Genomic DNA, 14,114 nt, shown 5'->3' with positions numbered 1-14,114 from the left:
TTTAGGTAGTGGCTTAGTCCCTGGAAGCTCTGGTTGCTTGGCATTGTTGTACTTTTGGGGTCTCGAGCCCCTTCAAGCTCTTCCAGTTCTTTCTCTGATTCCTTCAATAGGGGACCTATTCTCAGTTCAGTGGTTTGCTGCTGGCATTCGCCTCTGTATTTGCTGTATTCTGGCTGTGTCTCTCAGGAGCGATCTACATCCGGCTCCTGTCGGTCTACACTTCTTTGCTTCATCCATCTTGTCTAATTGGGTGGCTGTATATGTATGGGCCACATGTGGGGCAGGCTCTGAATGGGTGTTCCTTAAGTCTCTGATTTAATCTTTGCCTCTCCCTTCCCTGCCAAGGGTATTCTTTTTCCTCATTTAAAGAAGGAGTGAAGCATTCACATTTTGATCATCCATCTTGAGTTTCGTTTGTTCTAGGGATCTAGGGTAATTCAAGCATTTGGGCTAATAGCCACTTATCAATGAGTGCATACCATGTATGTCTTTCTGTGATTGGGTTAGCTCACTCAGGATGATATTTTCCAGTTCCAACCATTTGCCTACGAATTTCATAAACTCGTTGTTTTTGATAGCTGAGTAATATTCCATTGTGTAGATGTACCACATTTTCTGTATCCATTCCTCTGTTGAAGGGCATCTGGGTTCTTTCCATTTTCTGGCTATTATAAATAAGGCTGCGATGAACATAGTGGAGCACGTGTCTCTTTTATATGTTGAGGCATCTTTTGGGTATATGCCCAAGAGAGGTATAGCTGGATCCTCAGGCAGTTCAATGTCCAATTTTCTGAGGAACCTCCAGACTGATTTCCAGAATGGTTTTACCAGTCTGCAATCCCACCAACAATGGAGGAGTGTTCCTCTTTCTCCACATCCTCGCCAGCATGTGCTGTCACCTGAGTTTTTGATCTTAGCCAATCGCACTGGTGTGAGGTGAAATCTCAGGGTGGTTTTGATTTGCATTTCCCTTATGACTAAAGATGTTGAACATTTCTTTAGGTGTTTCTCAGCCATTCAGCATTCCTCAGCTGTGAATTCTTTGTTTAGCTCTGAACCCCATTTTTTAATAGGGTTATTAGTTTCCCTGCGGTCTAACTTCTTGAGTTCTTTGTATATTTTGGATATAAGGCCTCTATCTGTTGTAGGATTGGTAAAGATCTTTTCCCAATCTGTTGGTTGCCGTTTTGTCCTAACCACAGTGTCCTTTGCCTTACAGAAGCTTTGCAGTTTTATGAGATCCCATTTGTCGATTCTTAATCTTAGAGCATAAGCCATTGGTGTTTTGTTCAGGAAATTTTTTCCAGTGCCCATGTGTTCCAGATGCTTCCCTAGTTTTTCTTCTATTAGTTTGAGTGTGTCTGGTTTGATGTGGAGGTCCTTGATCCACTTGGACTTAAGCTTTGTACAGGGTGATAAGCATGGATCGATCTGCATTCTTCTACATGTTGACCTCCAGTTGAACCAGCACCATTTGCTGAAAATGCTATCTTTTTTCCATTGGATGGTTTTGGCTCCTTTGTCAAAAATCAAGTGACCATAGGTGTGTGGGTTCATTTCTGGGTCTTCAATTCTATTCCATTGGTCTATCTGTCTGTCTCTGTACCAATACCATGCAGTTTTTATCACTATTGCTCTGTAATACTGCTTGAGTTCAGGGATAGTGATTCCCCCTGAAGTCCTTTTATTGTTGAGGATAGCTTTAGCTATCCTGGGTTTTTTGTTATTCCAGATGAATTTGCAAATTGTTCTGTCTAACTCTTTGAAGAATTGGATTGGTATTTTGATGGGGATTGCATTGAATTATTTGTATGTTTTTTGAGGCAGGGTTTCTTTGTGTAGCCCTGGCTATCCTGGAACCAACCCTGTAGATCCAGGCTAGCTTCAAACTCACAGAAATCTACCTGCTTCTGTCTCCTGAATGCTGGGTATTAGGAAATCAAGGCTATTCCCTAAATTAAGATTTGTTCTTAATTGGTACCAAAGACGAATAGCTCCTCATATAATTGCCAATTTATATTAAGTGTTCTTTGCCATGTTTTTTATTTGCATGTATAAAAATTGATTTATAAAGTAGCTGCAATAAATACAATTTTTCTTTCAGCTTAATGCATCTTTTAATACCAACTCTTTTTCACATGAAATACCCGGCTGAATCATCCAAATCAGCTTCTCCATTTAATCTTGCTGAGAAACCAAAGACTGTGCAGCTGCTCTTGGACTTTATGCTGGACGTCCTTCTGATGCCTTATGGGTGAGTCAGAGTGACAAAGCCAAGCAGTGTGGTTCTGAGAGTGTGCTCTCTGGGGATTATGTACTGCTTTAAATGATTCCGCTTACTTGTGACATAGCTCTGAGGATTTGCATCAGTCGTAAATGCTGAAGTCCAGCTCTCCATACTGGCTGTATAGATGAAGTAATGCTGTTGTGAGTTTAGACTTCACCAGTTCCAGCTGAAGTAAATGCTGAGCTCCTAGTTCCATGTACCTGTAGGAAATCCTATCTGGCTTTTCTTTTTCTTTTTTCCTTGATGTCCTGAAATCTCTTTTGCACTGCTACCATTTAGTTGTGGATCTGTTTGGCTCTTACTACAATTTTGTTCTCATAGCTTCATTTTCTGATTCACTTTCTTTAGTTAGTGTACAAAATGAGATGTATATTGTACTTATGTGCATATCATCAGACCTTGCTTACCCCTCTATGTCTTCAAACAGCCCTGTAGAGTTGCCTGATTCTTAGCACAGATCTTGTAGCACATCTTAGAACCATCTTCTCAATAGTACATGTATTTAGTGGTTCATCCTCCCCTCCAAGTACTTTCTACCTTATTCTTCAAGGTAATGCAGTTCTCACTTTACGATGTTTCTCTACAGTGAAAAGAGCAAAGTCACTTTGGAAAATATCTCTTACTGGCTTGATGTCAACTCGGTGTCTGACAGACATTTCTCCTCCTGTGTAGACATATTTGCTCTACTTTCTGTGTCCCTCACAACTGCCACGAACCACCTGTGTAGTACTTTGTGTTTTTATCACATTGTGGACATTCCTCTTTCTGAATAGTTTGAAGTGTTTTAGCACACTTTTGAATCTGGCCTAGCTTCCAGATTGTGCTCTGCCATTAGCCACCCGATTTGGTCTTGTTGCTAGAGCTTGTTTTCTAAACGGCTACTTTTATTCCATTTTTTCCCTGATCTTGAGTGTATGTGCACATAGAGAACCATGCACACGCAGCAGAGACGAGAGGTTCAGGCTGTATGATCTTTCTCTTCCAGTTTACCCTCCTGCTGCTCCTCTAGTTTAATAGCTTGACTTTTCAGGGCCTTCACTGCAGGCAGGAAGCTGAGATGGTGAACTGGAAGTGGGGTGAGGCTATAAAAACTCCCATATCTCACCTTCAGTGACTTCACTTCCTCCTGCAGAATTCCACCTTATGGTTATGGGATGTAATCTTCCCCAGAAGCACCAGCAATTGGGAGCTCATTCAAACCACCACAGCTTCCAAGCTTTCAATTCTTTACTTATAATGAGAATTTTCGTATCTATTATTATCAGTATAGAATTATATCAGTATAGAGTTAAAGGGATTTCAACTGTTTATATCAAATATGATTATGAGGAATAATAGTTTTAATTGGATAAAAAATGAACTCATTAGAGTTCTTATTTCTACTCTACAAGCTAAAAAGTATATAAGATAACAATAACAAGGAAATACATACAAAGAGCTTTGAATATATCATGAAAAAATTCTTAATTTTTTTCAAATTTTCCTACTTTTAAAACTTTGTTATTATTCTTTATATCTGTACAGAGTATGAGTGGAGGTCAAAGTATAGTTTTACGGAGTTGGGTCTCTTACCTTTAATGGATTTTAGGAATTAAACTCAGGTTGTCAGGCTTGTGTGGCAAATGCCTTTAACCATTGAGCCATCTTGCCAGGCCCTGCCTTTTTCTCTTTAATGCCTTTTACTTTGGTTTTAACTTTTAGAATGTTATGTGCTTGTATGGTAGGCATTTGTGAGAGGCTTCAGTGAGTTTTCTTTTCTTTTCTTTTTTTTTTTTTGGTTCTTTTCTTGGAGCTGGGGACCGAACCCAGCGCCTTGCGCTTGCTAGGCAAGCGCTCTACCACTGAGCTAAATCCCCAACCCCTTCAGTGAGTTTTCTAATGTGAATTACAAAGTAAGGAAAATAACTGTAAAAGCTTTGTTTGGAGCCTAGAACAATACTAACTCATAAGCCTTGTGGAGACAACAGGCTTATGTCTGTATTTGTCATTAAAAAAATCAAAATGCAGTGAGTCTGTACTAATTTATCAGACAATAATATGTACTTGGAAATGGCATAAACATTTTGGACTTCATTTACAACTGCCTCAAGTGATTGGTTCTTCTGATTAATTTGCTGAAGATATAGATACCTTTGTGATTTTTATGCTGCCAGGCAGCCTTTAATCCTCACAGAGGCAGGTGGATCTCTGAGTTTGAGGCCATCTTGGGCTACAAAACCAAAATAATAACAAAAGTGATTCTTACGTGGAAAATTTTATTTTAGTTGTTCTTCTGGCACAGTGATGCTAGAAGTGACTCTTTAATAGAGTTCTACATGTTGTGATGACCCCAACTATGATGTTACCTTTGTTTCTATTTCATAACTGTAATTTTGCTAGTGTTATGAATTGTAATGTAAATAGCTGTATTTTCTGATATTCTTAGGCGACCCTGAGATAGTCATTTTACTCCCACAGGGAGCATGACCCAAAGGTTAAAAACCTCAGCTCTAGCATAATACTGTACACGGACAGTGAGTGTTTTTTGTATATATGTGCATATATATGCACAAATGCATGTTTTTAATAGAGAGTTAAAGTTTTATTTCCTTTTCAGATATGTGTTAAATGAATCCCAGAGTCGCCAGAATTCATCTTCATCACAGGGTTCTTCTTCAAACAGTGGGGGAAGTTCTGGAATTCCGCAGCCTCCCCCAGGAATGAGCTTTTATGCAGCTAAACGAGTTATTGGTGACAACCCGTGGACACCTGAACAGTTGGAACAGGTATCACACAGTTTGTTCTTTATAGGAGTTATTGGCCCTGAACGCTTGCCCCTATGAGGTTCATGGAAGCATGTGCAATGTAATTCCTGTATATTCAGGTTCTCAAAAGAATATGTTGGAAAGGAGCAAACTATGTAAAACGTTCTTTTCTCCTGTCATTTATTTGTTAAGCCCTAGGGATGGGGGGGAGTGGGAAATGATCTTAGGTTTTTCTAACATTGTTCACATCTTTCAAATACTATGCATAACCCATTTTATATTGAGCAAATTTAGCTTTCTGTCATTTTAATTTATAACTATAGGTCTTAATTATGTAGCTCCTTTGATGCAATTAAAATACAATCTATCTTCCATTATTCAATTTTTTAGGGCTTTACATTTTGTGTAAAGTGAGGAACCTCTATACGTCACAAGTGACAATGTGGGGAAAAGCATGACTCCCTTTTATATTTCTTCTTGGGGTTTTAAAATTGGCATTAAGAATTTTATTCTGGATTTAAACAGGACACAGATGTTCTCTGAGCAGCTTTTAAAAATGACTGGTGCTCTACAGAGAAGGTGCCTCCCTGTGTCTGTCACCAGGCACCTCAGGGAAGAACAGAGATCAGTATGTAATTATTTTGGAATTCAAGCAACATGGGTTAGTCTTCCACTCCTTCCTTTACTTCTCCATAGCAGTCTCAGTGGTGTGGTCCTTTTCTTTTGGGAATGTGAGTGATCATTGACAAAAGTGCTTTCAGGAGGGGAAAGAAGCAAGTGGCATTCTTGCCACTCAGAACTGGTAGTGTTGTATTCAGTGAGGGCTATGACTGATTAGATCTACCTCATGCTTATACACCTCTTATTCCCCCTAAGCCATAGTGTGAGTCTGGAGACCACTCTAATGAGTGTGACCTACGGCAGGCACTATACTGGGTACTTTGAGAACACTGTCTCATTTAATCCTCACAGCAACTAATGAGGTAGAGAAATTAAGCTCCTCTTCTAAAAGGTACGGAAGTTGTGAGATTCACCAGGGTCTCCTTTGTGTTACCACACTCTGAACCTAGTCCTCTGTGAGGCTTAAAGCTGGTTATACTGGAGAGTACTAGTTACTGCTAGTATTCATTTATGGTCTTGAGTTGGTCATTGCCTGCTGAGTTTAAAGGTTTCTGTATATGTTTTGTCTGTTTCATAATCTGGTGCTGAAATGAATAGTTTAGCTTTAAAAACAAAAACTTCTTAATTTTGAACACTGTTTTTTCTCAAATCAACTTTCTTTCTCTCTCCCTCTCCTCTCCCTTCCTCCCTTCCTCCTTTCCTTCCTTCCTCCCTTCCTCCCTTCCTCTCTCTCTCTTGGTTTTTCAAGACAGGGTTTCCCTTTGTAGCCCTGGCTGTCCTGGACTGTCTCTGTAGACCAGACTGGCCTCAAACCCAGAGATCCACCTTCCACTGCCTCCTTTGAGTGTTGGGCTTAAAGGCATGTGCTACCACACCTGACTAAATATTATCCATTCTTTTTTAAAAATATTAAAAATATTTTTTTTTTCTGATTCTAAAGGTAAAGGCTTAAGTAGTCAGGAATAGAATTAAAGGGTGCGGGATATGTAGCTTAGTCGATAAGAGAGTTTATCTAGCATGCATGAAGCTGTGGTTGAGGCCTGGCACTCCATGACTAAAACATGGTGGTGTATGTTTAAAATCCAGCACTCAGGTGTGAAGGCAAGGACATTCAAAGTGATCACAATTATTCTTGGTTCATTTGAGACCCTGATTCATAAAAAAGAAAAGAAACCCCCCAAACAGCAAAACCTCCCAAAAGAATGCTCAGTGGTAGAGTGACTAGCAGGCGGGTGTAGGGTCCTGAGTTCAATCCACAGCCCTACAAGGAAATGATGTAACAATCCGCCTCTAGTTCTGCCTCTTGTCTGTCTGTCTGTCTCTGTCTTTCTCTCTGTGTGTGAACAGTTTTATATAATACATTTATATTTGCCATATAATAGTTTCTTTCTGTGTGTGTGAACCATTTTATATAATACATTTTTATTTGCTACATAATAGTTTAGTCTTTTTACTACATAGTCTTTGAAGATTAAAGAAAAATTTGTCCTTTTACTGATTGTATAAAATTTAATTATGTAAATTATGTTTTAACTTGTCTTTTATTGATGAGACTCTTGTCATTTTTAGTTTTTAGTATATTTATTTTCATTACATATTGTATATTTGACTTTTATAACCATCCCCTTTGCAGTTTATTTAGTGAAACTGTATCTCTTATAATTAAGTTCTGCTGAGTAGACCTTTTTTGTCATCAGCTACATTTTTTTATTGGCATTCTTTTTCATTTAATTTTTAAAAATTTCTCATTTAATAATTGAATATTTTATTATTCCTAATTCATACATCTGAGAATTATTATGTAACTGGTTTTTAAAGTGAGGTTAAAGTTTTACTTTTCAGGTGTATTTGTCCCAGAATGATTGGTAGTGAAGTTCATAGTTTTTTCACATTTCAGGAAATTCTTAGGATCTATTGTGCTTCATTGAGCAAGTTAGATTAAATACTACTCTTTGGATTGAGTCACATTGGATTAACTAGCGTGGGTTTGAAATCATAGTCTATTTTTAGTCTTAAAATAGAGGACAAGGATGTTAGCAGTAGAGTAAAACTGAAATGTGAGTTGTTCAGCTTTTTTTCTCACAAGCATCCATCAAACACTGTCTGTAATGAGTCACCTTTCTCAGGATGGAGACAGAGATGTTAAGTCCTCCTCAGTCTAGGAAGGTTGTGTGCCCTAGTTCGGAGACTCTTCATTTGTGTTGCCGTAGACTTGTCTTTGAAGCCTACCTTCATCATTTGTTGTGTGGTTAATATCTTAAGACTTGCCTCAGTTCCTTCATCTAAAAGTGTCTGTAACAATATCTACCTCATAGGTTGTGAGGGTTAAATGAAATTGTGATGGTTATGACATTTAGTGTAGTGTCTGGCAGATTATAAACCTAAGGAGGAGCTCTACTGTCCGTTAATCCGTGGCTGCGACCATGTTGATATGTTAAACAGTAGTTTTAGTGAGTGCGCTTTGTTTTCCTGACCCTCCTTTCTCCTTCCCTTCACGTATTTACAGTGCAAATTGGGTATAGTGAAATTTATAGAAGCTGAACAGGTGCCTGAACTTGAAGCTGTTCTCCACCTGGTGATTGCTTCTAGTGACACACGCCATAGTGTGGCAACCGCGGCAGACCTGGAATTGAAAAGCAAGCAGAGGTAATTACTTCCTTGTTAAGCTTTCGAAATCAAAGGGCCAGCGCTCTTAACCTTTTGCAGGGCTTTATGAAGTGATGTATTCAGCTTAGGACACTAGGACAAAGTGCAAATGCATTTCAGAGCCGAGATAGGTTAGGTATGTCATCCTAGGAAGTAACACTCACTGCTAGGCAGATAAAGCAAGAGTTAATGTTGACAATGATAGACCCAAGAAATAATCAACTTCTGATTTTTCTTCTGTCTCAAACCAGTTAAGATCACTTTTAATAATGAATGTATATGTGTTATAGTTGTTATAGTAAAAACCAGGTTTATTGAAAGAATTGCTGAGTAAAACTTACATTTACATTGAAAAAAGATACAAAAAGAAATAGACTTAGAGAAATATTCTGTATGAATAAAAATCAACAGGAAATGAGTATCTTGTACCTATGTTAAATATAGCTGTTGGTATATGTTGGTAAATCCATTTACGTTTCTGCAGTAGTACTGTATCTTATTTCCTATTTAAGCAGCAAAAATACACAGACACAGACACAGACACAGACACACACACACACACACACACACACACACACACACAAGACCTGCGAATTCACCTTCTAATATCATTCAAAAGAAGAAAAATATATTTAGAAATGTTATAACTTTCGTTATTATATCATATCATATAGATATTGAAAAATAAAAACATCAAATTTCCACAATAGGGATAAATTAGTAGATAGACTATTGTGTATCTTTCAAAATTATAAAAATGTTGTAGCAACATATAAATTAAGCAGAATACAAAATGATATGTTTGTCTAATTCTAAAATTTAAACATTACATAGATCGAAGAATAACATAGATTGAATCTATTTGGCTAAAAAGTAAAATCAAACCAGACAGTAGTGGCTCATGCGTTATTCCCAAGTCGAGTGTCACATAATTCAGCACTTGGGAGATGGGGTAGGAAGACCATAGGTTAAAGTTAGCTTTTGCTACATAGTGAGATCCTGTATGTATATTTAAAGTTTAAGTGATGAGGTTTTAGTAAGTGGTTTATTTTGAGATGGTTTTGTTATGTAGCTGATGCTGTCCTTAGGCTTTCTACCGTTGTGACTCCGCCCACTGAGGATTATAGGTATGTGGTTCCACGTCCAGAAGGTTGAATGCATATAGTTTGTTAAAATAACATTTTACAAGACAGAGAAATAGTGAAAATGCCATAAAACTTTATAAATGCTGTATGTATTTTACTTTGCTTCCTCTAAGAAGACAGTGCAAGGAAGTATAATAAAATAAGGAAATTAACTTAATGAATCTTAGTTTGTTCTATTGCAGTGTTTGGGTAGTGGCTGGGAATAACTTCCACTAAAGAGCACATGAGGTGCAGGGCTCCGTAAACTTTTTTAAGTGATTTTTTTGTTTGTGATCCTTTTTGTTTGAGAATTTTTTATGTGAGTTTGGATATATATTGTATGAAATAGATTTAGAGAGCAAATATTTGCTGGTAATAAATCATAAACTCATGTAAAAATTTTTGCTATACATACAATTTTTCCATTTATTTATAAGGAAATCAGCTTTTTTATTAATAAGATGGATAGGCTTGTTCAGTTTTACACACAGAATTAACTCTTGGCTGGATATTGGTATTTAAGACAGAATATCGCTAACATGCTTGGGGTTGGTTGCTATTTTGGTTTTATAATGGTTACCACTAAGAACTCTTGCTTTATCTACTCAGTACAGAATTGCAGAAGGAAGGGTAAAGCATCTAGAAATTATTGGAGATTCTGTCCTAATCCTATGCCAAATCCCTTGCAATGATTTTTTTTTAAAGTTAAACTAAAGTCAGCAACTCAGCAAGTTTTAATCAGGTATTCTAACATGATACAATTCAAAGATAGACTCATTTGATATTTGCATACTGAGGAATGAAAGTAGGAAAATATACAAGTTTTATTTTCTGTGTTTAACCCAGTTTCTATAAGAGATGGAGTGAAATGTATAACGTGCTGGTCTTTAATAGGTTTCAGTCATGCTTGTGTAGTGTGGACTGATACCAAGTTCAGTGCAAAGTCTCTATGTAGCATTCAGACTAAGGCTGCAGGGAAGCTGCATGCTTCAACACAGGTTAGCACTGCCAGGACACTGGATGCATTACAGTTGATTTTCAGTAAACTTCTGGTTTTTCCATTTTTAGAAATTTTACTACTCAAAATTTGTAATGACCCCATATTTAGTAATGTGATACCTACATGGAAGTCTTGACCCACAGTTAAGGAGGGGGCAAATCTTAATTTTGCTCATGGCTTTTATTGATTGAATTTGAGAGCCAAGCTTAACCTGCTAGACTAGATGAAGAGAATTGAAGTACATTATTTTCCCTAACATTCTTTCAGGTCTCAATTTTTTTCTTTTCTTTTTTCTTTTAGTTACTATTTTTATTTTCAGGGGATGACTTACATGTGTGTAGGCATACCACACGCATGCAGTGCTCACAGAGCCCAGAAAAGGGCATTGAATTCCCTGGGACTGTACTTACAGATGGTTGTGAATGACCATGTGGTTGCTGGGAATTGAACTCAGGACCTCTGGCAGAGCAGTCAGTGCTCTTAACCACTGAGCCATCTCTCCAGCTCAATTTTTTTTCTTAGTGCTTATAATTTAGAGTATTTCTGGTATCCATTTGAGGGAACAAATTTTGGAGTGTTAAAAAATTCTTCCTTCAAAATTTTAAGTTTGAACTGGCATCATTTTGGCTTCATCTTTATACCATATTGTAGATTTTGTTGTCGGAAGCCTAAATGTATAAAAATGTATTAATTTTGCTTTTAGGATAAAAAATGTATATACCATAAAAATACATTAAGATTGTAAAATTCTGTGGGGGAGAACACATAGGTAATCATTTTATGGGAAAAAAAAAACCCTCAGAGTATCTCTCCAGGCTTTGTTTGTGCTGTTCTTTTTCTACTTCTTGCTGTACTGTCATGCTGTTAGAACCTGGAAAAAGATGTCACCACAGTCAGTGGTTGTCACAATGAAAAGCCGTAGCACCAGGTGGTGGTAGCACAGGCCTTTAATCCAGCACTCAAGAGGCAGAGGCAGGCAGATCTTTGGAAGTTCATGGCCAGTCTGGTCTAGAAAGTGAGTCTAGGATAGCCAGAGTCACACAGAGAGACTCCTTCTGAAAAAACAAACAAATAAAAGATTAACTGCAAAAAACATAGTCAGAAAAATAAACCTTAAAAAAGAATGGTAAAGCAAAATAAGAGGAACAGTGAAATCTCTCCTCAGTGGGTGATGAAGGACACGGAGCAGACAAGCAGTGAGTGGGGCAGCCTAACACTTTCACACAAATACAGCGTAAGCTGAAAGCAGAACAAATGCTGAGAGTCAGAGAGAAGACAGCATGGGAGGACTTCAGCAGTCAAACGAAGTGAAAGATGCTGCTATTATTAGGCTTGTAAATGAGTGAATGAGGCCCACTGGTGGTGATGGTCACTACTCCCCTTCTCTTTATAGAGCTCAGATAGGGATGCCTCTCTGTGACAGATGACTTTGTCACTTCTCAGATTTAGATATTGAGACTATTAGGCTAGTTGAAGGATTGGATGGTGCCAGGAACCAAATAACAAAATTGGAGAAAGACAATAGCTTCCAAGTTCCTAGGGTGTGAGATTTGAGGCATAAAACCATTTTGTTGTTTATCATTTTAAAATTCTAAATGGTTAAAAAGAAGCATCAACCACTGACCTAAGGGCTTTTGGAACAAGGGCAGTACATGTCTGCTCTTCAGAGTCACTCCATGGTGTTGTTGACTCTGACCCACCTGTGTGGGAACTTTGTCCCGTTTTCTCCCCACCTGTGGTGCCGAGAAGGGCCATTGCTGCAGTCATCAGTTGAGTCAAGAAGGAAGAACTGGATCTGTAGTTTTTAAAGCTAAGTTTGGCAGTAGTCACTTTTATTTCTTCTCTTCCACAGTATCAGTTGTCAATTCGTGTGTTTCTGACATTTTTCTTTGATGATAAATATTAGGATTATTTTTTTAATCATTGAAATGGGAACAAAAAAATTTTAACTATTTCTATTGAAATCTTCCATAGCTTAATTGACTGGAATAATCCTGCCATCATTAATAAGATGTACAAGGTATACCTTGGGGATATACCACTGAAAACAAAAGAGGTAAGCTGTTTTGATTTAGTCTCAAATTAGCATAAAAGCATTTGTTCTTATGAACTGTATTCCCTAGTTTGTAAGCTGAATCCACGGCTTTTGAATTACTAGTTTTAAGCCCTGTTTGTCTGTATGAATTAAACTCCTGAAAGGCGAGTTTCATAGATTTGGTGTTTTCAGTGAAGATGCATAAATAATCTAGATGAGGGATCTGCAAACTTTCCACAGTCTCTGAGCCTATAACTACTCAATTTCTATAACATGAAAGAAGCAATAGGCAGTATATAAATGAACGGATATGGTTATATTTCGGTAGAAATGATATAACTGATACTTGAATGTCATATAATTTCATGGGCTACAAATACTATTTCTTTTATTTTTTTCCACTTAAAAATATAAAAGCAATTTTTAGAAGTCTCAGTTCTTGTTGAAATAAATGATGGGCCATATGTGATTTATAAACTATATTTTACTACTTCCTGGCTTTGAATCTAGAACAAAAGATTGTTTCTGCAGCCTCCAAGTAAGATCATTGCTTAATAAGGTCTTCTCCCTGCGCCAGTCCAAACACACAGTGTGATTTGTGTATTTGGTTGCTTTCTTTTAAGATCATAAGTAGGAGCTAATAATTCTAGCTAGATTAAATTACTTTAGCAGAAAGAAGAATGAATTGAGGCCCTTGGAGTGTAGCTTTGCGTGCCTATACACAAATGTGTTTGGAAGAGAGATTTGGCTAATCATTCAACTCCTCTCTGCCTCGTATTCTTTGTGTAGAAAATGAAAGAATTGGATAGAGTACACTCTATTGACCTCTTCGGAGTCACACATTTTTAGAGATTGTCAGTTGTTTTTTAAAGTTGATATTTGCACTGATATCATAGAAGTGAAGGTGGTGCTACAGACCAAAGAAAGCTGTGCCTTGTGCTTATGGAAGAAGGAGAGGAAGGGAGAGGGAGAGCAGGACACAAAGGGACGGGGAGGGAGAGGGAGAGTCAGAAGGGAAGGGGGATAGTGGGGGCAGAGTAATTGTGCTTTTTCTTAAGAATATCTTCATGAAGCATTAGAAATTATTTTACTTGAATAGGTACATAAGCTATATGTATTATGACTGGTATTTTGACAGACCTTTTCTCTCAAAAGAAAAAAGAACATATTAATGAAAACTGAAGTGACTTTTTTTACCTCTCCTTATTGGAATGGTAAAAATTGAACTTACAAGGAAATATTAGAATTGTAGGAAATTTGAACTCATTGATATAATAACTTAGCAATATACTTCCTGAAGAGATTGATGTTGCAAGAAATATTTAAAAAATATGTATTGGGATAGTTTATGTTGCTATGTGTTGTTTAACTCAGTAAGACAGTATTTTCCAGATAATTGGTGATAATTACAGAAGCATGCAACCTAAGGACTCCATCCACACTGTAAGACAGGGGGACTTTATTTAACAGCATCTGCAGGAGCTCACCAATTTGGCTTAAACTCTAAATTATAATTAGGCTTTCAGAAACTATTATTTATTAAGCTTTGGTTTAGAATCAAAGATCTACAATTACTTTTAAAAAGGACAGAAATCATCTCTATTTTCTCACCATGTGTCCATGCAAGCTGGGATTTAGCCCATCAAGCAAAACAACT

General features: G+C 37.4%; 1 protein-coding gene across 8 annotated transcripts in view; it reads left to right on the top strand.

The window, feature by feature from the left end:
• The window catches only part of Ecpas (Ecm29 proteasome adaptor and scaffold), a 111,920-nt gene that overhangs the window by 35,573 nt on the left and 62,233 nt on the right, over positions 1-14,114 (top strand). For 4 of the 8 annotated variants that reach the window (NM_001431168.1, NM_001431170.1, NM_001431167.1 and 1 more), the window contains 4 exon segments: positions 2,105-2,254; positions 4,884-5,052; positions 8,159-8,298; positions 12,397-12,478. In NM_001431168.1, coding sequence (NP_001418097.1) covers positions 2,105-2,254; positions 4,884-5,052; positions 8,159-8,298; positions 12,397-12,478 — 541 coding nt within the window. 8 annotated transcript variants of the gene reach the window in all.

Source organism: Rattus norvegicus, chromosome 5, assembly GCF_021556685.1.
Source record: "Rattus norvegicus strain SHRSP/BbbUtx chromosome 5, alternate assembly SHRSP_T2T, whole genome shotgun sequence".
Classification (NCBI taxonomy): domain Eukaryota; kingdom Metazoa; phylum Chordata; class Mammalia; order Rodentia; family Muridae; genus Rattus; species Rattus norvegicus.
Note: the sequence above shows the minus strand (reverse complement) of the source record. Positions and strands in the feature narration are given on the sequence as shown.